The 22,302-nt window shown below is 50.2% G+C and overlaps 1 protein-coding gene across 4 annotated transcripts in view; it reads left to right on the top strand.

The window, feature by feature from the left end:
- Positions 1 to 18,039, top strand: part of GOLM2 (golgi membrane protein 2) — a 28,775-nt gene extending 10,736 nt beyond the window's left edge. The window contains exons 4-10 of one of the 4 annotated variants that reach the window (XM_068143631.1): positions 2,588 to 2,678; positions 3,749 to 3,896; positions 4,752 to 4,832; positions 5,175 to 5,273; positions 7,149 to 7,322; positions 12,293 to 12,460; positions 16,345 to 18,039. In XM_068143631.1, coding sequence (XP_067999732.1) covers positions 2,588 to 2,678; positions 3,749 to 3,896; positions 4,752 to 4,832; positions 5,175 to 5,273; positions 7,149 to 7,322; positions 12,293 to 12,460; positions 16,345 to 16,418 — 835 coding nt within the window. In that variant the 3' untranslated portion in view covers positions 16,419 to 18,039. The remainder of the gene's footprint in view (positions 1 to 2,587; positions 2,679 to 3,748; positions 3,897 to 4,751; positions 4,833 to 5,174; positions 5,274 to 7,148; positions 7,323 to 12,292; positions 12,461 to 16,344) is intronic. The other 3 variants (XM_068143632.1, XM_068143635.1, XM_068143634.1) reach the window with 3 other exon arrangements.
- The last annotated feature ends 4,263 nt before the right edge of the window (positions 18,040 to 22,302 follow it).

A 22,302-nucleotide genomic window follows, 5' to 3' on the forward strand; every position in this document is an offset into this window, starting at 1 on the left:
GTGCTCTTTAACATCTTAATTGATGATCTGGATGAGGGCATTGAGTCCATCATCAGTAAATTTGCAGAGGACACCAAGCTGGGGGCAGGAGTTGATCTGCTGGAGGGTAGAGAGGCTCTGCAGAGGGACCTCAACAGGCTGGACAGATGGGCAGAGTCCAAGGGCAGGAGATTGAACACATCCAAGTGCTGGGTTCTGCACATTGGCCACAACAACCCCAGGCAGTGCTACAGGCTGGGGTCAGAGTGGCTGAAGAGCAGCCAGGCAGAGAGGGACCTGGGGGTACTGGTTGATGGTAGGCTGAACATGAGCCTGCAGTGTGCCCAGGCTGCCAAGGCGGCCAGTGGCATCCTGGCCTGCATCAGGAACAGTGTGGCCAGCAGGAGCAGGGAGGTCATTCTGCCCCTGTATAATGCGCTGGTTAGGCCACACCTCGAGTCCTGTGTCCAGTTCTGGGCCCCTCAGTTTAGGAAGGAGGTTGAGTTGCTGGAAGGTGTCCAGAGGAGGGCAACAAAGTTGGTGAGGGGCTTGGAACAGAAGCCCTGTGAGGAGAGACTGAGGGAGCTGGGGTTGCTTAGCCTGGAGAAGAGGAGGCTCAGGGGAGACCTTCTTGCTCTCTACAACTACCTGAAGGGAGGTTGTAGCCAGGTGGGGGTTGGTCTCTTCTCCCAGGCAACCAGCACCAGAACAAGAGGACACAGTCTCAAGCTGTGCCAGGGGAGGTTTAGGCTGGAGGTTAGGAAGAAATTCTACACAGAGAGAGTGATTGCCCATTGGAATTGGCTGCCTGGGGAGGTGGTGGAGTCACCATCACTGGAGGTGTTTAGGAAGAGACTTGATAGGGTGCTTGGTGCCATGGGTTAGTTGGTTAGATGGTGTTGGGTGATAGGTCGGACACGATGACCTTGAAGGTCTCTTCCAACCTGGTTTATTCTATTCTAAGTTCTACTCTTTTGAGGTGCTCTACTCTTCCACCCAAAGTGAGCTGCTGTCTGAGGGAAAAAAAAATCTTGATTTATTGGAACTGTGTTGGGTAATTTTAAGTCTGCATGCCTTATTTTTTTTTATTACATGGAGATACAATGAGTGGGAATGGATGGAAGCTTGAGGAGCTGACTTTTACATTGGAGATTAGGAAGAAATCCTTTACAGTGAGGGTGGTGAGACACTGGAACAGGTTGCCCAGGGAGGTTGTGGATGCCTCCTCCCTGGAGGTGTTCAAGGCCATTTTGGGTGAGCCCTTGAGCATCCTGATCTAGTGGGAAATGTCCCTGCCTGTGGCAAGGGGGTTGGAATTAGATGATCTTTTAGGTCCCTTCCAACCCAAACCATTCTGGGATTCTGTGACCCCAAGAAATGGTTGTGGTTCCTCTGCTGTTCACCCTCATCAGGCACTGCTGCTGCTGGAGATACCTTCTTGTGCTTCCATGATCAATATAGTCACTCTAGAAGGGTCCTGGGAAAAGGGTTGTCACTTTGGGGTGACAAGGTCAGAACTACCTCTCAGAATCCCGAAGTGAAGTACCAAGACACCTCCTCTGTCACAGGACTTAGAGGCTACTTGGGCTCCCAGCCCTACTCTGTAGCTCAGTGCCTGGAGGTGTTCAAGGCCAGGCTGGGTGAGCCCTTGAGCATCCTGGTCTAGTGGGAAGTGTCCCTGCCCGTGGCAAGGGGGTTGGAATTAGATGATCTTTAAAGTCCCTTCCAACCTAAACTACTCTGTGATTCTGTAAATCTTGGTTAACAAACACTGTGAAGAACCTAACCCACACAGTGCTGGTGGCCCCTGAGCTTGCTGACTGCTGTCTGTCCGAGAGTGTAGCTTTATTTTCTTTCAACTGAAGTTGAAAGGGTTGAAATGTTAAGTTGGCTTCAGCCTCTTATGATAGAGAAGCAGGAGAACATCTGAAGTTCTGTGGAATGGGAGGGATGAACATTAGAAACCTTCACATACACACAAATACTCTGTGTGGTGTTGAGTGCTTGTGGGAGACTGAGTGCTTTAGGAGTGGGTCGATGTCTCTGTGGCTGCTTGGGGCAGTTGTGGCACTTTGCTGTCATTCAGGTCTTGATGAGTCGTAGCTGTGCATCTTGTGTGTCAACAGCCATGAGACCGACCTTGCTCTTTTAATGGTGACAGATTCACTGTCAAGCTTGGCTTTCCTGTTGCTTTCCTTCTTTTGAAGGAAACATTCATAGAATGGTTTGGCTTGGCAGGGACCTTAAAGATCATCTAGTTCCAACCTCTCTGCCATGGGCAGGCACACCTCCCACTAGACCAGGTTGCTCAAGGCCTCATCCAATGTGGCTTTGAACACCTCCAGGGAGGGGGCATCCAGGGCCATTCTGTTTATTTCACTGTTTTTCTGCTCTGTCCCTGTTTTTCTCCAGTTCTGCTGTCTTTCTTTGTCCAGTCCCTTCCCACTCCATACTCATTCCAGCACATGGCTGTTTTGGACTATTCTAGTTGAGATTTAACTTCAGCTTTTTGTGCCAGTTCATTTCCCCTCCCTCCCCCCCTCCATTTTATTTCTGAGAGAGCAGATGCACCAAATGAAATACAGCTAACAATGTGTTTCTAATCAAGTCTGCAGTGTGGGCAGCAGATCAAGGAGATGAGACTGCAACATGAAGAAAACATCAAGAAATTAATGGACCAAGTTTTGCGGGAACAAAAGGTAACGAGCAGCTAAGTTTCTGTGTTGCATTAGAAGAGCTGATTGTGTGGAGTCAACATTTCAGATCTGTGGAGGCCTTGGATGTTAGGAACAGTTTCTTTTCCCTTGAAGAGTTGTCAAGGCCTGGCCCAGGCTGCTCAGAGCAGTGGTGGAGTCCCCGTCCCTGGAGTGGTTTCAAATCTGTGGAGATGTGGTGCTGAGGGACATGGTTTGGTGGTGAGCTGGCAGTGCTGGGGGAATGGTTGAACTCCATGAGCTTGGAGGTCTTTTCCAACCTAAATGCTCTGTGATTCTGTGTTCTCACCCCTAACTTTGAAGTATCACCCTGCACAGCCCTGCTGGGTTCACTGCCTCTTTGGCTCAGGCAGTGCACTGCGCCTTGAAGATCAGGCTTCGTTCTTCGGTGCAGCCTCCTCTGCACCGAGGCTATCCAATGATATCCTCAGTGATATCATTGCTGAGGATTTCAGCTGCTTCTTTGTAAAATGGGCATTATTTTACAGCTCTCCAGGGTAGGATCTGGGTTCTTACAACATATTATGTATGTTATTGTACAGAGGAACCTGATCTCTGCCACGGCTTCGAGGTGCTAATGCGATGCGAGTAACAGCGGTATTTGAGTGGTGCCAGGGGGGTAATTACATGGTGCAAGCTGCCAGTAGAACAGGGGCCTCCTTCCCACAGACAGATGAACTAACCTCCTTTTCTGAGCTTCTCATTTCCTGGCTTCATCTCTGTTTACAAACACTTCAAACAAAAAGGAAGATTGAAGTAGATTTCAGTCAGGACTTTCTCAAAATCTAGAATAGAATCTCTGACCTGAGGCTGAAGGCCTCTGCTTAAGAGCTGCCCACACCAATATTGATGTCACAGGGCCTTGCTGGTTTGCATTTTCTGTTCAGCTGTGTCCCTGCCCTCAGGATTCAGTTTGACTTACAGGGGGCTCCTGTAGTTGTCTGATTTGGTGATCTCTCACTCACAGATGGGAGTAAGCTTGAATGTGAGCAAGTTTGAGTCGTGATTTTTTTCAGGGATCTGCTTAATATTGATTCCTTATGAATTTGTTCCAGCAGGCCACACAAAAAAGTCAGTCCAGCAAAGACACTGAAGTCAGTCCCAATAATGATGACCAGGCAATATCTAAGACTGTTCAAGAGGCAGAAGATGAAAACACAGTGAAGAACGAGCAGCCTTCAGACCATGCTGTAAATGGCAAAGGTACTTCCCTGTTTTGGTCATTTCTGATAGATTTTGGGCCAGTGGTGGTGTTTCCTTTGCTGTCACACAGAATTCTGTGTCTCTCTGCAGTAGAATGGTGAATTCTTTGGCTCAGATCACTTGATAAGCAGCATGTGATTGTACCAGGTTAGAGTCTGCTGCTAGCCAGTGACTGATGTCCTTCTCAGGGTCCTTTAATGACAGTAGCTCCCTGCATATTTTTGTGTTCACTTTTCTTGGCTCACTTGGCTTCTCCTTCCTCATGTGACCTGGGGATGGCCTCTCTGCTCCCTGTGGGATGGTCTTGGGCTGAGCTTCTGGAAGGCAGAGCTTGTTGGAGAGCTGGAGTCTGCATGGAGAAGGTGACTGGGGGTGAGAAGGTGACTCCTGTGAGAAGTCTCTAGCTAGTTAAGGCAGCCAGGACAGTGGGGACCCTTGCTTGTCAAGGGGCTGTGCAGGAAGCTCTTGGCGAGTAACAGCTGTGGGTGTTTCCTCCCTGTAGGCCTCTCCCAAAGGCAGAGGAGTTCTTTTTGTTCCCACTTTCTGCTGCTGAATCAGCACCTTCTTGTGTCAGCTCAGTGTGTGTGTTCCAGCCAGCTTCTTGCAGCAGGCTTTCCTCACTCTGCTACCCGCAGCAGTGTGGCCTCTTCCCATCCTTTCCTGAAGACTGCAGTGACTTGGGAGTGCTGCTCCAGAGCAGCAGTGACCTCAGCAGTGTTGTGGTTGTGTTATCAGTATGGGACATGTTCTCTGGAGAAAGGACTTTTCTTCTGGTCTTGGAGCCTTCCACAAGAGGGAAATTCACTCTTCAGACTTGAGGTGAATAAGGCAGCATATCCTTTTCCTGTCTTGCAGAGAAAATCAAACCAGGAGGAGATGCTGGCATGCCTGAGATAGAAGATAATGATCCTGCTAAAGCTGAAGATACTCCCACTGGTTAGGAAAAGACTTTTAATAGTTTCACATTTGGGTTCTTGGTGGTGGTACCCTGGTGGAATAAGATGAATGTTTTGTAGTGAATGGAAAGCTCAAAGCCTGCCTCTGGCAGCAGAATTCAAGCGGGGTGTGAAAGCTGCTCGTTTTGCCTGGGCTTGAGTGGTTTGACCTGTCAAAACTGAATGCTTCTGCCAACTGCCCCCTTCAAAGTACTCTATTTCATATGTTCAGCTGTGGCTTAAAAACAAACAAAGAACAGAGGGGGAAGAAAGTTTTAGAGGAAGACCTGCTCATGTGGTGTCTGCTTCCTGGTAATGCTTTTGCCCCTGTGTTCTGTTACAGCTCTAAAGAAGCCACGTATTTCAGCTCCTAAGAGTGAGGCTCATCAGCCTGTTATAAACCTGCCAACTGAACAGCCCCATGCTCCAAACCTGGCACCAGGTACAGTCTCATTAGCAGGTGACAGGTCAGCATGTTGTAGGAGATGCCATGAAGCCATCTTGTGGGTCTGAAGTGGTTACGGAAACAAAAGCAATAACCCGGGTGGATTCTTAGTCTGGCATTAAGGGTGTTGCTTGAGGGCTCTCTTCTTCTTCCTAGTGATTTCTGAGCCTTTTAACCAACTTCAGCCAAATCTGAGTTAGAAGTTCCAACAATAGTTGAATAGAGGAGAGTAATTAAAGGCAGGATTCTTCCTCAGGGGTGCTAACAAGACAGGGCTGCAGCATGTGTCAGGAGTTGGTTGTTGATCTCCTGGTAGCCAGTTGTACTCAGACATTAAAGAGCAGGACTGTCACTGCTCAGTGTCCTCCTGCTTCTGTCAGCAGCTCACTGGGGAGTGATGCTGGGGAGATTTAGGACTTGAGAGAACTGCACTGAAAGGATTGAGAAGAATTGCTGCTAGAAAGGACACAAATCCACAGAAAATACAATTAATGTAGTGCTCACAAATCAAGTCACTGTAATGTCAGAGAGAACATGCCATGATCCTGCCTTGGATCAACCACAGTGTGGCCAGGAGGACCTAGTGCAGGCATCATCCTCCTGTACTAGCCACTGGTGAGGCCACACTTTGAATCCTGGGGTCAGTTTTGGGCCCCTCACTCCAAGAAGGACACTGAGGGGCTGGAGCAGGTCCAGAGAAGGGCAACAAAGCTGATGAAGGGTCTGGAGAACAGGGCTGGTGAGGAGCAGCTGAGGGACCTGGGGTTGTTCAGCCTGGAGAAAAGGAGGCTGAGGGGAGACCTTCTGGCTCTCTACAACTCCCTGAAAGGAGCTTGGGGCCAGGTGGGGGTTGGTCTTTTCTCCCAAGGAACAAGCAGGAAATGGTTTCAGGTTGCCCCAGGGGAGGGTTAGGTTGGACATAAGGAACAATTTCTTCCCTTTGAGGACTGTCAAGTTCTTGTCCAGGCTGCCCAGAGCAGAGGTAGTGTCCCATCCCTGGAGGGGTTTCAAAGCCATGGAGCTGTGGTGCTGGGGGCCATGGCTTGGTGGTGACCTGGCAGTGCTGGGGTAATGGTCAGTGATCTGAAAGGTCATGTCCAGCCTGAAGGATTCTCTGGTTAGATCATACCTGCACTGCAAGCAGTGTGTGAAGCACTGCCCTGCTGAAACCCATGGGCTGTAATGTCCTGGGCTTGTGTTTGAGAGGTGACCAAGCAGCTGGAGATTTGTTCTGCCCTTTGGGGATTCTTGTGGGAAAAGGCAGCTGAAGTTCCTTCACTTCTTCCCTGTGGCAGTGGATGCCTCAGCAGGTCAGAATCCCAGAGCCAGTGAGCACACAGCCTGTGCATCCATCCCTAGAGCTGATTATTTCCAAAGGGCAAAACTTTGAAGTAATTAGACTCTCTTTGTTGCTCTGAGGTTGTCCTTCACTTCCCCCCCCCCACCCCCTTTAATTAATGAGAAAACAAAAGCTGGCAAGTGAAAAGTTTGCCTGAGAGCTTATCAAGAGAAGGTTTGAAGTGAGTTTCAAGGGTTCCAGGCTTCTCTGTGTTCCTCAGTTGTGTAGTCCTGTGACTCTGGTAATTATTTTTAGCCCAACTCCTGTGACCTACAGCAACCTTCCCCTCAGGTCATAGCTCTTGAAACAAGAAATGATGCTTAGGAGATTTGCCAAGCAGAATGAGCAGGAGGATAACAAACTACATAAAGGTGATGTTATTGCTTTGGGCTTCATCAAGCACTTCAGCAGGCACAGCAAATAAGCTGAGAAGGTGGCAGCTTGGGGCTGATTTGGTACTGTCATGGCATGAATTGTCTTTTAGCCTTCTTTTGGAAGCCTGTGAAAGCCAAAGGTGCTTCCTCACCCCACAGGTCTGCATAGTGACACTGATGGCAACACTGACGTGGCCAAGCAGGTCCCTCCAAATTCTCTGCAGCACCTGAACTTTGAAGAAAACATGGAAAACCCAAAGGAGCACAGAATTGAGACAGAGCACATAAAAATCCCAAAGAGCAGAGTGAGTGACCTGCAGAAGATGAAGCAAAGTAAGTTGGCCAACGGCGTCTCCTTCAGTCCCTTCGTGTGGTCTCTGTGATGGGCAGCTGGAACCATTGCAGTGGGTGGCCTTCTGGAAAGCAAGCCTGAGGAGAAGTGTGACATGCTATGGGTAGTAGATACACCTTAGAGAGAGGGGGGAAAAAAAAGCAAACACAAAACCCCCATTTCCTCTATAGTAATTTAAATCCTTTTGGAGATTACTACACACTTAATTCAAGTCAAAACTCCTTACAGCTCCCTGAAAGGAAGCTGGAGCCAGGTGGGTCTTGGATCTCTCCTCCCAAGGAAGAAATGACAGGACAAGAAGCAATGGCCTCAAGGTTCCCTAAGGGAGGTTTAGGTTGGACATGAGGAAAAATGTCTTCACCTTGAGGCTTGGTCAAGGCCTGGCCCAGGCTGCCCAGGGCAGTGGTGGAGTCCCCATCCCTGGAGGAGGTGCAGAGGTGTGGTGCAGAGACTTGGATGCCTGCTAACAAATGATGTATGAGGGGTTCAGCAATGGAGATGTTTGTAACCATGAAAGCAGGCAGTGACTAAAGGATGAAGAATTAGATGTGCAGAGCAAGTGACAAATGGCAAGTGAGCAGCTCAGTCAGAGCTGATGTGGCCAGCAGTGGATAGGGGTCATGAGCAGGTGTTGGAAGCGAGGTTTTACTTCTGGGATGTGTTAGCAGGAATGTCTGATAAGGATCTGGTTTAACTGGTGCTTCTGAGGCCATCCCTGGATTTAAACATCAAAGAGAGATGGTGCCAAGCTGGAAGGAGTTCAGGGGAGAGGAAAGAAAAGAGGGCAGGGTTTGTATGAGGAGGGGGAAAAAGCTCTGAGAAGACCACGGTTGAAGAGGCAGGGAATGGACCTCAGTTCAGTGCTCTGCTGTTGGGGATTTTAAGAAACAGATCTTTAGGGGAGGCTTCAGTTATCTCAGTGCCCCTGGTGGATCTTTCTGCTGTAGGTGTGTTTAAAATGGACCTGCAGGCTGTGCAAGCTTTGCTTCCACTTCCTGTACCCTGAGATGTGCCAGACTCTCGTTAACTGATTGAAGGAGCCTCTTGAAGACCCCACTCTTGTCTGAGTGACTGCAGCTGAAGTGACACAGCTCCCTGTGCCAGTCCCTGGGCTTGCAGGGGGTTGGCTGTCTCCACAGTGATGGATGAAAGGGTCTGGATGTGTGGGCAGGAGCAGTGAATGGGATGTCTGTTGTAGGCTGTGAATGGTACCTGAAAGTCAGACACATCACAGGTTAGTCTTTGCTGCTTCATGTCTGGAATCAGTGTCAGTGCACACTGCAATGAGGGAGAGACCCTGTCACATACACAGGAAAAATGTGCCCAGCAGGATCAGGGCAGGGATGGTACTGGGGAGGCCACACCTCAAATCCTGGGTTCACCTTTGGGTCACTCACTCCAAGAATGACATCCAAGGGATTAGAGAAGGTCCAGAGAAAGGCAGTGAAGCTGGTGAGGGATCTGGAGAACAGGGCTGGTGGGAGCAGCTGAGGGACCTGGGGTTGTTCAGCCTGGAGGAGAGGAAGCTGAGGGGAGACCTTCTGGCTCTCCACAACTCTCTGAAAGGAGGTTGGAGCCAGTTGGAGGTTGGTCTCTTCTCCCAAGGAATGAGCAAGTGGCCAAGAGGAAATGGCCTCAAGGTGCACCAGGGGAGGTTTAGGTTGGATATTAGAATAAACTTCTTCCCTGAGGGGTTTCTCAAAGACTGGAGCAGGCTGCCTGGGGAGATGGTTGAATCCCTGCCCCTGGAGGTGTTTAAAAGCCACAGAGATGTGGTGCTGAGGGACATGGTTCAGCACCAGCCTTGGTAGAGTTACAGAATGGTGGGATTCAATGACCTCAAAGGTCTTTTCCAGCCAAAGCAGTGCTGTGAATCTATGAAAAGATGCTTTGGGGTTTTATTTTATTGAACAGATTTCAAAGCAGCTTTGGTAGCAGGTAGAGAGATGGGCACTCTGTGGGTGTTTGGTTTCAGAAGCAGCAGAAGCTGGAGGTGACTGCAGCAAGGTCAGGATTTGTGCTCTTAGGAGGCACCTGGGGGAATGCTGGGTGCAGCAGAGCTCCAGTGAAGCTGCTGTTCCAGGTTGTCCTTAGCAATGAGCCTATGAACAGCTGCTCTGAGTCCTGTTTGTAGGGATCCAGCCTTGAGTCACACCTTGTGTCAATACAGAACTCGTTCCAGAGGATGCTGCCTGCAGATTTTAGCAGCAGTGACAACCTCATGGGGCTGTCACTGACCTCTTGTGCTTCAGGACAAGTTACTCCACTGTGCCTCAGGCAGCCAGTCCCTGCAAAGGGAACCAGTCAGGTTTGGAGTGATTGGAGATCCACCATGCCATCAAGATCCCAGATCCTAGCTGCCTGCTTCAGAAAGCAGTTGGTGCATTGCTGGGTCCAGCCACCTGTAACTCTTGTTCTGATGTTTGTCCAAAGGGTCCCCAGGAGTCTTTTATGTCCCTTGTGTTAGAGTATGGATCTTCTCCTGGGGTTGTGTGAGAAGTCATCTCCTGCCTCAAGCTTTTGTACTCCTGACTCTGCAGTGGAGCTGCTGTCAAGCCTGCCCAGCCTAAAATGAGTGCTAGAGGTAGGGGGTTGTGAGCTCAGCTTCTCCTGCCTTGGTTTGCAGCAGCTTGGGCTGAAATACCAAACTCCTCAAGCAGGATGAAGCATCCCTAGTGAAGGAGCAGCTGCCTCTGAAGTTGTGTTTGGATCTGAGCTCCCCAGAGCTGTCCAGTACTCGGGGCTGCTGGAATCAGCTGCAGCTCCTTGCTGTGCTTCTAGGATCTCTGGTTATTATTTGAACCTTCTTCATTCTGTGGGGTACTCATCTGTCACTTGTTGACTTCTGCACATCCAGAGGTTTGGTTTTCCTGTAGGTTCAGAGGGTTCTGTTGTCTTTCCACAGCCTGTTTGATATTTCAGGTGGGAATTGCAGAGTTCTCTGTGTGTGTGCCGTGGCAGTGTCCAGACCCACAAATAACAGCAAGGGTTCCTCACTTAGAGGTGAAGAGAGAATGGAGAGCACATTCAACTTCTGATCCCAGCCTTTTCTTGCTTATTGACTGAAAAGAACCAAAGCTTCTGTTTCTGTCCCTTTGGGCTGCACTGGATGTGACTCTTTGATCAGCTCTGGTTGCTGGTCTGGTGTTCATGTGCTGCCACTTAGGATCCTTTTCACTGTTTTCACAAACCATTTCACTTCCCCCTCTGCCTGTTGTAACCCCAACCTCCCCCAAGATTGGAACCATACCCACCAGTTAATTGCTTCCACTGCAGATCACCACCTGCCTTGGCAGAGATTTTCCTCAGCTCATGTCCAGTCCTTACCCCTTTCTAATCACATTTTTCCACTTGCACATGAGCCCTCCAGACTCAGTGCAGATCTCCCTGTGTCCCATTACACACCAGCTCTGAAGCCAACATCACACCTTCATCCCTCATTGTGTGCTTGCTTCACTGTTTGTCATCTCCTCCTTCCAGCTAATTCTCATTTTTCCTCTGCATTGTTTCAGTGTCTGGAACTGTTTTTAATTCCTTGGGAGACAAAAATGGTAGGTTCAGAACACTTTGGAAAGTGCTAAAGGACCAGAGTGTGAAGCCAGGGGAATGAGGTAGTTAAACAGATCAGTGTGGAGATGCAGGGCAGACTTTTGCTGGGTTTTCAGCACAGAGCACCCTCTGCAGACAGCACCGTGGGTCAGGTCAGCAATGTATTGCTCTGTTGGGGCAGGAAAATGCCAAGCCTCCTCCAGAAGAAGCCTAGGTACAGACCCTTGCACTGAGGGCAGCCTAGGTACAGACCCTTGCACTGGGAGAAGCCTAGGTACAGACTCTCCTCTTAGGAGCTTCCAGAAGAAGCCTAGGTACAGACCCTTCCACTGAGAGCAGCCTTGGTACAGACCCTTCCACTAGGGGAAGCCTGGGTACAGACCCTTGCACTGAGGGCAGCCTAGGTACAGACCCTTGCACTGGGAGAAGCCTAGGTACAGACTCTCCTCTTAGGAGCTTCCAGAAGAAGCCTAGGTACAGACCCTTCCACTAGGGGAAGCCTAGGTACAGACCCTTGCACTGAGGGAAGCCTGGGTACAGACCCTTCTCTTGGGAGCTTCCAGGAGCCTAGGTACAGACCCTTCCACTGAGGGCAGCCTAGGTACAGACCCTTCTCTTGGGAGCTTCCAGAAGCCTGGGTACAGACCCTTCCACTGAGGGAAGCCTGGGTACAGACCCTTCTCCTGGGAGCTTCCAGAAGAAGCCTAGGTACAGACCCTTCCACTGAGAGCAGCCTAGGTACGGACCCTTCTCTTGGGAGCTTCCAGAAGAAGCCTAGGTACAGACCCTTCTCTTGGGAGCTTCCAGAAGAAGCCTAGGTACAGACCCTTCTCTTGGGAGCTTCCAGAAGAAGCCTAGGTACAGACCCTTCTCTTGGGAGCTTCCAGAAGAAGCCTAGGTACAGACCCTTCTCGTGGGAGCTTCCAGAAGCCTGGGTACAGACCCTTCTCTTGGGAGCTTCCAGAAGGCTAGGTACAGACCCTTCCACTGAGGGAAGCCTGGGTACAGACCCATCTCTTGGGAGCTTCCAGAAGAAGCCTAGGTACAGACCCTTCCACCATGAGCTCTCTAGCATGTCATGAAAACATTTGCTAGTGTTGGTGGGTCAGCAGAGCTGGGGCAGTGTGGGGGGATGCTTGCTCTGGCTCTGTCCTTGCTCCAAGGAGTGAAGCTCAGAACCAGCAGACTGCCCAAGATCCAAGCACTGAAGGATCTGGCGGTGTCCATAAGCCGTGTGGTTCTCCCCCCGCCCCGGCCAAGCCTTCTTCCCTCTCCACCTTTCCTCCTCCAGCTGAAGCTCTGCAAACACTGAGACTGTCTTAACCTGCAGCCTGCCTTTGGTGAGAACCTTCCTGTTTTCTTTCCTCTCTGCTTCTGACTTAATCCTTTGCCTACTTCACAGGCCGGTTCTTTGATGAGAATGAGTCCCCTGTGGACCCGCAGCAGGGCTCTAAGCTGGCAGATTATAATGGGGATGATGGGAACGTGGGTGAGTACGAGGCAGACAAACAGGCTGAGCTGGCTTACAATGAGGAAGAGGATGGTGATGGTGGAGAAGAAGACGTCCAAGGTGAGCTTGGGCCTTATCTCCATCCCATTGTGATGAAACCCACGCTGTTGAATTTGTGTAAAGCTTGGTGACTCGGGGCAAATCCCTGGCAGAGGAGAGCTAAGCTTTAGGCGGTCTTGGCAGCTTGGTCTTGCTGTGTTTGAAAGCAAGGTCCCAGCAGCTCTCAGGGAGAGGATTCAATACCTGATTGCAGTCCGGTGTACAGCTTCTGCTAGGCAAACCCAGACCCTTTCAGCAATGGTTTTGTCTAAGCCCCCAGATCTGTTCCTTTTGCCATCACTAAAGCAATTACCAGGCACAGAAGTGCCCTGCTTTTGACAGCCGCTTTTGTCCCCCCCTCCCTGGAGGTGTGGCGTGCACAGAGAGCTGGATTTAGCAATTCTAAGCCAGTTTTTGTGCCTTCTACACAGATTCAACAAGCTCCTGCTTTTCCCTGCTAACCCAGCCTCAGGAATCCTGTGCCAACCTAACCCCTGGATGTGCATGCTCACCTCTGGTTCTGCATGGCAGCCCATCCCCTCTCGTTGCTTGTCTGCCATCCTCCATCCAGCTGTTTGGTGATGTCTTGGGGAAGGTTTGCATGTCTGCAGGCTGAAAATGTTTCCCTAAAGATATATATGGTGTTAAGGAAGTGGGAAATGGTGGGGGGGAACCCACCCTGATTAAAGTTCATAGGTTCATAGAATGGTTTGGGTTGGAAGGGACCTTGAAGATCATCCAGTTCCAACCCCCTGCCATGGGCAGGGACACCTTCCACTAGGCACCCTGGTTTTGTCCCTCCTAATGCAAGTTTTTAGCTGCTAGTCTTTCAGGTGTGTATTTAGCTGGTGTCATTAATGGGAAAAGCTGAGGAAAAACCCAACAGATTTCTGGGGGCATGCAGCTAATTCTGCAGTGCCAGCAGTTTGGGGCTGGGCTGGCAGCTTGAAACTCAGGAACAAGCAAAAGAAAAGTCTGGCTCAGAACCCTGGGCAATTAATGAACTTACTGATGAAATGGAAAGGCTGCTGCTGCTCCAGAAGATGTGGCCCCTTGTGTTACACTTCTGCTCCACACCAGTGGTGGCTTTTAGTGACACTGGCTTGCTGATGTCTGTTCCTCAGGATGGGGTGTTGCTGGGCTGTAATTTGCTTGTACAAGCTGCCTTCTAAGGGAGGGTGCACAGGTGGAGAGCTGCTGCTGTGGAAGCAGACCTGCTTCTGATCATTCTGACCATAAAGTGAGGAGGAGAGCATGGTTTGCTGGGCACATTTGTGTGTCTGAGCACTGCAGATCACAGCAGTTGTTGGGGTTTTGATGAGTTCCCCTCAGCAAAAGGCTACACCTGGATCCTCATAGTATAGTTCTTAACTGGGTTTCAGCACAGGATCTTTGAGGTGCTAATCAAGACCACGGAGCTGTGACTAAATCTCTCTTGAACCATTCACCTTTGGGCTTGCATTTACACTTCACCTGCTGGGAGGAGGAGGAGGAGGTATTTACAGTGAGGGTGGTGAGACATTGGAACAGGTTGCCCAGGGAGGTTGTGCATGCCCCCTCCCTGGAGGTGTTCACAGCCAGGCAGAATGAGGCCTTGAGCAACCACCTGGGATCCACCTGGGAGATGTCCCTGCCCATGGCAGGGGGTTGGAACTGGATGATCTCTAAGGTCCCTTCCAACCCAAACCATTCTGTGATTCTATGACTGCCCAGGCTGGGCAAAGACACAGCTCTTGCTGCACCCCAGAGCTCCATGATGGTTTGCTTCCCACCATGTTGCTGCACTGGTCTTCACAGGGAAGCTGCTGGCTTTGGCTAGCAAGAGCTGACCTCATGTTTGCTCTAAACCATTCCCTGCAATCCAAAGCTCTGACTGGAAATGGCCTCATAAAACCATTTCCCTGTTAGCTGTGGTACCTCTCAGGTAACTGCTCTGGTGGCTTTAAATTTGGTGACAATCTCTTCTCTGATCACCCCACTGCATATCTGTGTAGACACAATGGATTTAATTAAAGAATACCTTCTAGAAGCTGCTTCATGAAGAATGGGCTGAGCAGGGTTTGTTACTACCTCAGACTTCCATTTCCCAAGCCCTTTGTCCTGTTGTTTCCTAAGAACTTGTTGACTTGATGTGATGCAAGTGGTGCTTCCAGAAGCAGTGTCTGCTTTGGTCTCTCTTTGCAGGGTAGGAGAAGGCAGAACTGAGGTGGGGTGTGGAGGGAGGGAGAAAAAAAACCCAACCTGCCTTTTTGTCTAAAGGCTGTCAGAAAAACATCACATGACTGGAAGCAGGCATGTGGCATCTGCAGACAAAGCCTGTTCATTACCTGTGGTTTGCTGCTGCCACCAGAAGTGTGTGGGCCTGGGGCTGGAGTCATCTGAGGAGAGCTCACCAGTGGGTTGATGGGAGTGTCAGTCTCCAATCTGATGTCCCTTTGCCAGGACACCTGCTCCAAGTGCAAGGTGGAACTCCAGAGCTGTCTGCTCCTGCTCCAGTCAGTGTGTTTTGTGGTGGCTGGGTGGTGGAGGACTGTAAAATCAAGTGACAGCTGTGTGCTCTGAAGTAGTTTCTTGATGACCAAAAGCCTGTGCTGTGTAGATCAGCCTCAGCTCTTGGCTGTCAGGAGCAGATCACCATCAGGTCCCTGCCTCACGTGCAGGCTGATGAGTTGTGATAAAGTAATGATGAGTAGCTGTTGTGGAAGTGCTGAAGAGCTTCAGATGGTTTCTCAGCTAGTGAAGGTAACCCTAAACTTTGCTTTCCATACCTTTGAGCAGCCACCTTCCCTGCAGGTGAAGGAGCACAGCTCTGAAATGCAGGCAAAGCTCAGGAACTGATGCAAAGTGGGGTTTGGGAGCTCTTTCACTTAGGGAGGGAAGAAAGGTGAGGAGCCACACAGGAGAGATCTGACCTACAGCAGGTGGAACAGAGAACATTTCACACGCTCTGAGGCATCACTGAAGGTGCCTTTACTGATGGGGTTTGGGAACATGCTGCAGTAAGTGGTTGTTCTGAGGATGCACAGGCTTGGGGGGGGGGTTGATTTTTCATGAGGCTGAAACCCCAAAAGCAGAAGTCACAAACTAGGAATTTTCAGGTTCAGGTGGGAACTCCTGGGTTCCAGTTTGTGCCTGATGCCTCTTGTCACATCTGTGAGCACCACTGCAAGAGTCTGGCCCCATCCTCTTGCCCCCCACCCTTTAGCTCTTGCTGAGCATTGAGCAGTTTCCCTCTCAGGCTGGTCTTCCCCAGGCTCAACAGCCTCAGGGCTCTCAGCCTTTGCTCCTCTCAGAGATGCTGCTCAGCATCTTGATAGCCCTCATGATGCCAGCTCTGTAGATAGCCAGCATGTACAGGCGCTGACAGTAGAGGCAACTCCAGCATCAGTCAAAGCCCCATCACTGAGAAGAAATGTGCCAGGCCAGGTTTGTGGGGAAGGTGTCCTCTGTCCCATCTGAGGAGGAGGTGGTAGCAGTGCTGCCTTGGCCTGCAGGGGTCATTGTCTCATGGGTACCCAGCCTGGGTGGCATCTGACAGCTGCTAACTCTGTAGCAGGATAACAAATGGCAATGTGACCTCCCCGAGCGGTTGACTTTGAAGACAGGTGTTCTGGGGGAGTGTGACACCTTCCTGGGAGGATTCTCCAGTTCCAGCAGGCAGTTTAACCAGTTCTGGCATCTCCTAAGTCACTCAATGGCTGGAATAAAGCCCAGGACACTGTCCCAGGGTGCTGCCCTCACAGCCCCACAGTGTTCTCTGTGTTCCTGATGACTTCATCCCTGTGAGCAGAGCGGCCTGGTTCTGGGGGGGACATGTCGGTGTTTGCAGCATGCTCTGGGAAAGTGTGCTTAAATATTTTCTCAGTGGCATCACATCAGATTCCATCTGAGTGCTCTCATTGCAGATGATGAGGAAAGAGACCTGCAGAATGACCTGGCAGATTACAGCAAGTCTCGCTTCAGTGACGGTGTCCTGTGAGGTGGCAATGGGCTGAGAGGAGAGCTCAGCTGAGGAACCTGAGGTGCTGCAGAGCTGAACCATTTCTACTTCAGCATTTCTTACTCTGAAGGGAGCTGCTGATGAAAAGTGATGAGGAAACTCCAAAATCAGTGAAGTAAGGAAGGGGAGGAGACTTTCTGTACAGATGTACATAGTTGTACTCTTGCAAATGGTATGAAACCTACAGGTCTGTGGTGACATCCAGTCACTCAGACTGCACCTTCTGTATTGATCTCTCCAGTTAAACCCAGCACTAGTACAGGGCCTGAATCGTTTCTGCCACCCAGAAAACTTTGTACAGTTTGTACCTGATGTCACAAACACCCTGTGGAAACAATGGACAGCCAAAGGACTCCTTTTCTACACCACCCCTGTCACAACCCCACCAGGGCTGTGTCTCTCTGGCTGCAGGTGAGCTGAGGATGAAAACAGTGTTGCTCCTTCCTTCATTTCCCTGGATAAAGGTCTTGAGAGGCAAGTACCATCCCAATTCTCATATACAGTGACCAGGTCTTGTGGCTAGAGCTGGAAATTGGTGATAATAGAATGAACATTTGATACATCCTGAGAAGTTGTGACACTGACACTGAAAAGGTGACCACAAGAATGGAGCCCAGCTTGTAGGAGGTCATTGTGTAGGTGTCAGAGGTGTTAATGAGGGACAGACAAATCTACAACAGCTTTGTGGGACCTGACTGGGAGAAACAGCCCCTCTTACCCTTGGTGGACATGCTGTACGTGCTGTCACTGTCTCAAGAGCATTGTCCCTCCTGTGTCACAGCCACTCCAGATGGTTTACAAGGCTGTGCTTTGGTACAGGTCTCAACACCCTCCGTGTTTCATGGTTTGAGTTTGTCTGTCAGGCTTTGTCAGTCAGACCCTTTGGTACCTGTTGGGAGTTCCTCCACCAGAAGGTCTGCCAGGCAGAACCTTTTGCATCCTGTGTTTAAGCACTTTGATTTTTTTTTATGGAGCTGATCCTGTTCCTCTGCAGTGGTGGAAATGGCTTTGGACCCAGCCTGCCTCTCCAAAAGGGCTACTGTGACACGACACGCTAGGGCCTATGACGTGGGTGATTGTACTTCTCTCTGTACTCAGGTTTGAGACAACAGTTTGGGTTTGCTCAATTCCAGTTCACTGAACCTTCTAAATCCACTGCAGTGGTCAGATCACTTTTAATTCTTCTTTCTTGGCTACAGGGATCTTCTACCAATCAATCTGCGGTGAAAGTCAGATTCTGGTGATGCATCTCAAGGGGATTCTTCTTTTGGTTTTTAATTTGTTTCATTCTGGACTCCAGGAGGCAGATGGGGGAGGGAGGGGGTGGGGGTGGGGAGGTGGAGTAGCCCTTTGCATGGTACCTTCAGCTGAAGATAAAAACACTGAACCTGCTCAGAATTAGATCCCACACTAACACTGCACAACGAGTATGGGTTGTGCCAGGAGCCTAAGAATAGCATCTGCAGTAAAATCTGTATTTAAGCATTACCCTTTTTTTTTTTGGTCTTAAAATGTATTTTCACCCTGAATTAGATGTTAACTTGGTTCTTCTAATGAAAGCAGCATTTATGGGTTCTAATAAATTAAGTTGTTTAAAGTATGTGAGCTTCTGGTTGCCTTTTCTCTCTCCATAACTGGACTCGCTCAGGGCTTTGCAGAAGTCAAGGTTCCAGCTCCAGTGCTTCCAGTTGCTTCACAGAGGCCAGCTCTGGGGCAGTGATGGAGATGAGGAGCTTGCTACATGCCTCTCAGTTTGGTTTTGTTACCCATGGGGTAGTGCTCCCTGAATGTGCCCACCTGAAAGGCTGCTTCAGCCCCAGAAGCTGTGCGCTTGGTGGGAAGGGGCACAGAGACGCAAGCAGCAAATCCTGAGCTACCTGCACAGGGAAGAGAAATGTGGCAGCACTGTGGCTGCTGTACAGAACCTGAAGTGTGTCATGGTGTCACCTCTGGCACTGTGCAACAGCTGCTTGGGACAGGCCCTGCAGTGCACATGCTGGAACTGCTGCTTCCACCCCCTGAAGCCTGTGAGACGTTGGGTTAAACAACGGAGTTCCTGAGAAGCTGCCTGAGGTGAAGGTCACCACCGCTGAGAGCTGCCCTTTGGTAAGTGCCCTCCTGCACCCACATCAGTGACTGACTGTGGTTATGGAGAAAGAACAGATGTCCCTGCTCACTGCAGGGGGGCTGGACTAGATGACCTTTAAGGTCCTTCCACCCCAAACCCCTCTGTGACTCCATGAAATGAACCTGCTTTGGAGGAAGGAAAATAGAGGCTGAGGGGCAAGGGCTGAGGTTCACCCCCAGCTCAGCTGTCAATAGATCCTGTGACTGTACTCTGACTCAGCCTGGTGTCACCTTTCCCTCTCCCCATTCACAATCACCTTTTATTGTGCACACAATCCCAGCACGGTGGGGGTTGGAAGGGACCTCTGGAGATCATCCAGTCCAACCCCCCTGCTAAAGTCCCACCAGTTTAACCCTGGTTTTCAATGCTGCAGCAACACTGAACTGAGGTAAGTGGCTGTAAGCTGACCATTCCTAAAGCAAATGTCCCCAAAGGCAAACAAGGCAACCCCAAAAATGGCCTTGCTTCATTTGTACACAGAATCATGGAATCATTTGGGTGGGAAGGGACCTTTAAAGCTCATCCAGTCCAACCCTGCTGTACTCATCAGGGACATCTGCAACAATCTGATCTGGAATGGTTCCACAGATTAGGCATCTCCCACCTCAGTGGGCACCCTGGGCCAGGGTCTCACCAACCTCAGTGTAAAAAAACTTCCTGTAAGAAGATCTTCCTAAAGATCAAAAATGACCAGGTCTGTGTTTCACAAGCCACTTTGTATATGATTTTAAAGCCCAGTTTGCCAACTAGCTGCAATCTCAGCTCTCCCCCCAGTAGGTGTTTCACCTCACGTGAGGAAGGTGGAGCCCTGAAGCAGGGATCAAGCTGTGCCTGCCCTCCAGCAGGGTGAGGAGCTGATGCTGAGCAAGGTGCAGCAAGGCCCTGTTTTTCCACTAAAGGGCTGTCAAACCCCAGCTCACTTCCAAGCACATCGACTGAAGCTATTCATCCCTGAGCTGCCACTTCTCGTGCCTGCACCTCAGAGACTCCAGACAGGTTCTGCTCACAGCAGGAGCGCTGCTGATGACTATAAATACCAGTGACTAACCCAGCTCCGTTTGGGGTTTACACTGTGATTGTGCAGTCCCTGGGCCCTTTCTGCTGAGCCAATCCCTGTTGCCATGGAAATGGCAGCACACAAAACATTGACATATTTCAGAGCTACTGAAACATCTGCTTCCCCGAGAGCACCAGCTAGACGCTCAAGTGAAACTGGCTCTCACGTTTGGTGGGACTGCTCTGCAGGGGAGAGCAGACAAAGCAGCTTCACACCATGGCCCAGCCCAGAGCTTTGTCAAACCCTCCACCCAGGCACAGCTGAAGCAGCTCACTGATTCCTGTTTCAAGGCTCACGTTATCAGTAACTCAACTCACCTTATCAGAGGAGCCCTGAGGAGGACTTGGGGGTGCTGGGGGGTGCAAAGCTGGAGATGAGCTGGCACTGAGCCCTCCCAGCCCAGCCCCAGATGCGTCCTGGGCTGATCCCCAGCATTGTGGGCAGCAGGAGAAGGGAGGGGATTCTGCCCCTCTGCTGCAACCCCACCTGTAGGGCTGGGGCCAGTTCTGGAGTGTTCAGCATTGCAGAGACAGGGACCTGTTGGAGCAGGGCCAGAGGAGGCCACAGCAATGCTGGGAGGGTTGGTAAGCCCTCTGCTGTGAGGCCAGGCTGAGAGAGTTGGAGAAGACAAGGCTCCAGGGAGACCTTCTGGTACCCTTTAAGGACTTTAAAGGGCCAAGCACAAAGCTAAGAGACATGAGCAGGGCTTGTTGTGACAGGACAAGGGGTGATGGCTTGAACAAAAAGAAGCTTGAGACTGGAGAGAAGGGAGAAATGTTTGAGGGTAGTGAGAGCCTGACCCAGCTTGCCCAGAGAGGTGGGAGCTGCCCCATCCCTAGAACCATTGCAGGTCAGGTTGGCTGTGGCTCTGATCAACCTGCTCTAGTTGCAGCTGTCCCTGCTGACTGCAGGAAGGTTGGACTGGATGAGCTTGAAAGGTCCCTTCCCATCCAAAGCAGTCTGGGATTCCATGATCTACATGGCCAAGCATTTCAGTAATCTCATAGGACCAACAAAACCTTTTCATCTGTTCATCCAATTTTCATACATGCTTTGAAGTGCATCAGATCACCTTAACAAGGATGAGCACCTGCTTCTCCCAGAGCCTGACTTCCAGCCCTGGTGGCATGGAAAATCCAGTATTTAAACCAGGATTCAGACTGGATTTACTCCTCTGGTGATCACTCCAGCCAGGCACTGTCCTCCTAGAAGCCATGTTAGCTGAATTTTAATACAGATCTTTACAGTGGAAGTAAAAAAAGAAAAGGGGGGGGGAAGGGGAGAGGAGGGGGAGAAAAAAGCAGCAGCTGACAAAAGCATATTTTATTCTGCCTGTACCAGAAAATTATTCCAATTCCTCTTTCCCCCCCCCCCCCCCCCTCCTTTTTTAGGATGATTTCTGCTCATTCTTCTCCCCAGCTTTTGAAGTCCCTAGAGAACAGCTCTTTGCTCCCATAACCTGCAGACAGCCACCAAGGTGAGTTACACAGTTGTTGGAAAATGGAGCTTCCTACTGACTGGAGAGTGAAAAGGGGGGAAAGGGTGGGGGGGATGTTGAGTAAGCTCAGGGGGACAATCCCTGTCCTGCTCCTGCTGGCCACACCGTTGCTGAGCCATGCCAGGATGTTGGTGGCCTCCTTGGCCACTTGGGTACATGCTGGCTCATCTTCAGCTGCTGCTAACCACCCCCCCCCCAGGTCTTTTGCCACCTTCTCAAGTACAACCAGCCTGTGACAGGATCCTTGGGTGGCCTGCTCTGGACAGTGAGTTATCTGTGTCCATTTGAGCAGGGGGAACTCTACCTATGTTGTAATTAAGGACTAAACACTTCCCAGCTTCAGAGCACAGACACAGATTAACATCTCTGAGTGGGAAAGTTTAGGGGAATCACAGGAAGGGACCTCTGAAGATCATCAAGTTCCCTTAAACATCCAGAGCTGGTAACCCTGGTTATCAGCCAGGAGGAAAACTCCTGCAATCATCCCATTCCCTACAGATTTCAAATGTCAAGCTCCAGACCAGATGAGGCCTTGAGGAACCTGGTCTAGTGGAAAGAGTCCCTGCCCCTGGCAGCAGGGTTGGAACTGGATGATCCCTTCCATCCCAAATCATTCTGAATCCATGAAGAGAACAAACCACCTGCACCCTTTGCATAACCAACTCTCAAAGCCCCAGCTCCAAGAGGTACCTTACCAGCACTCACAGTCCATGCAAATCAGCCTTCTGATGCCAAAAAACCTTTTGCCCAAGGTGAAACAGCAAAAAGAGACCTTCCCCAGTCATTTCTGAGCAGCCAGTGATTGCAGGGCTTTGTTTTGATGCCCAGCCTTGAAAAGAAACCCGACTTGAGGTGCCATTAGCATACAAATGGGAAATGAACTTTGAAAGCTTATGCAACTGCTGCTCCATTACAGGCAGCTCAAATCAATTAGGTTGTTAAAAATCAGAGAATTCTTTGTTTCAGCTTAAAATGCGACTACTGCTCCCTTCTACCTCAGACACACAGGTGGAATTGGAAGCTGGTAAAAATGTAGCTCGTTAAAAAGGGGAGGGAAAAATCTCTCCATAAATCACTTCATGTTCTCTCAGCTACTGTATTTGCCTCCCTTCCCTCCTCCTTGCTTCAATGTTCCTTCCTCCCTACCCCCATAAAAGGGATTGAGTGAAGGAGATTAAAT

The sequence above is a fragment of the Melanerpes formicivorus genome, unplaced genomic scaffold (assembly GCF_026170545.1).
Source record: "Melanerpes formicivorus ecotype bairdi unplaced genomic scaffold, bMelFor1.0.p_v2 SCAF_10, whole genome shotgun sequence".
NCBI classification, from domain to species: domain Eukaryota; kingdom Metazoa; phylum Chordata; class Aves; order Piciformes; family Picidae; genus Melanerpes; species Melanerpes formicivorus.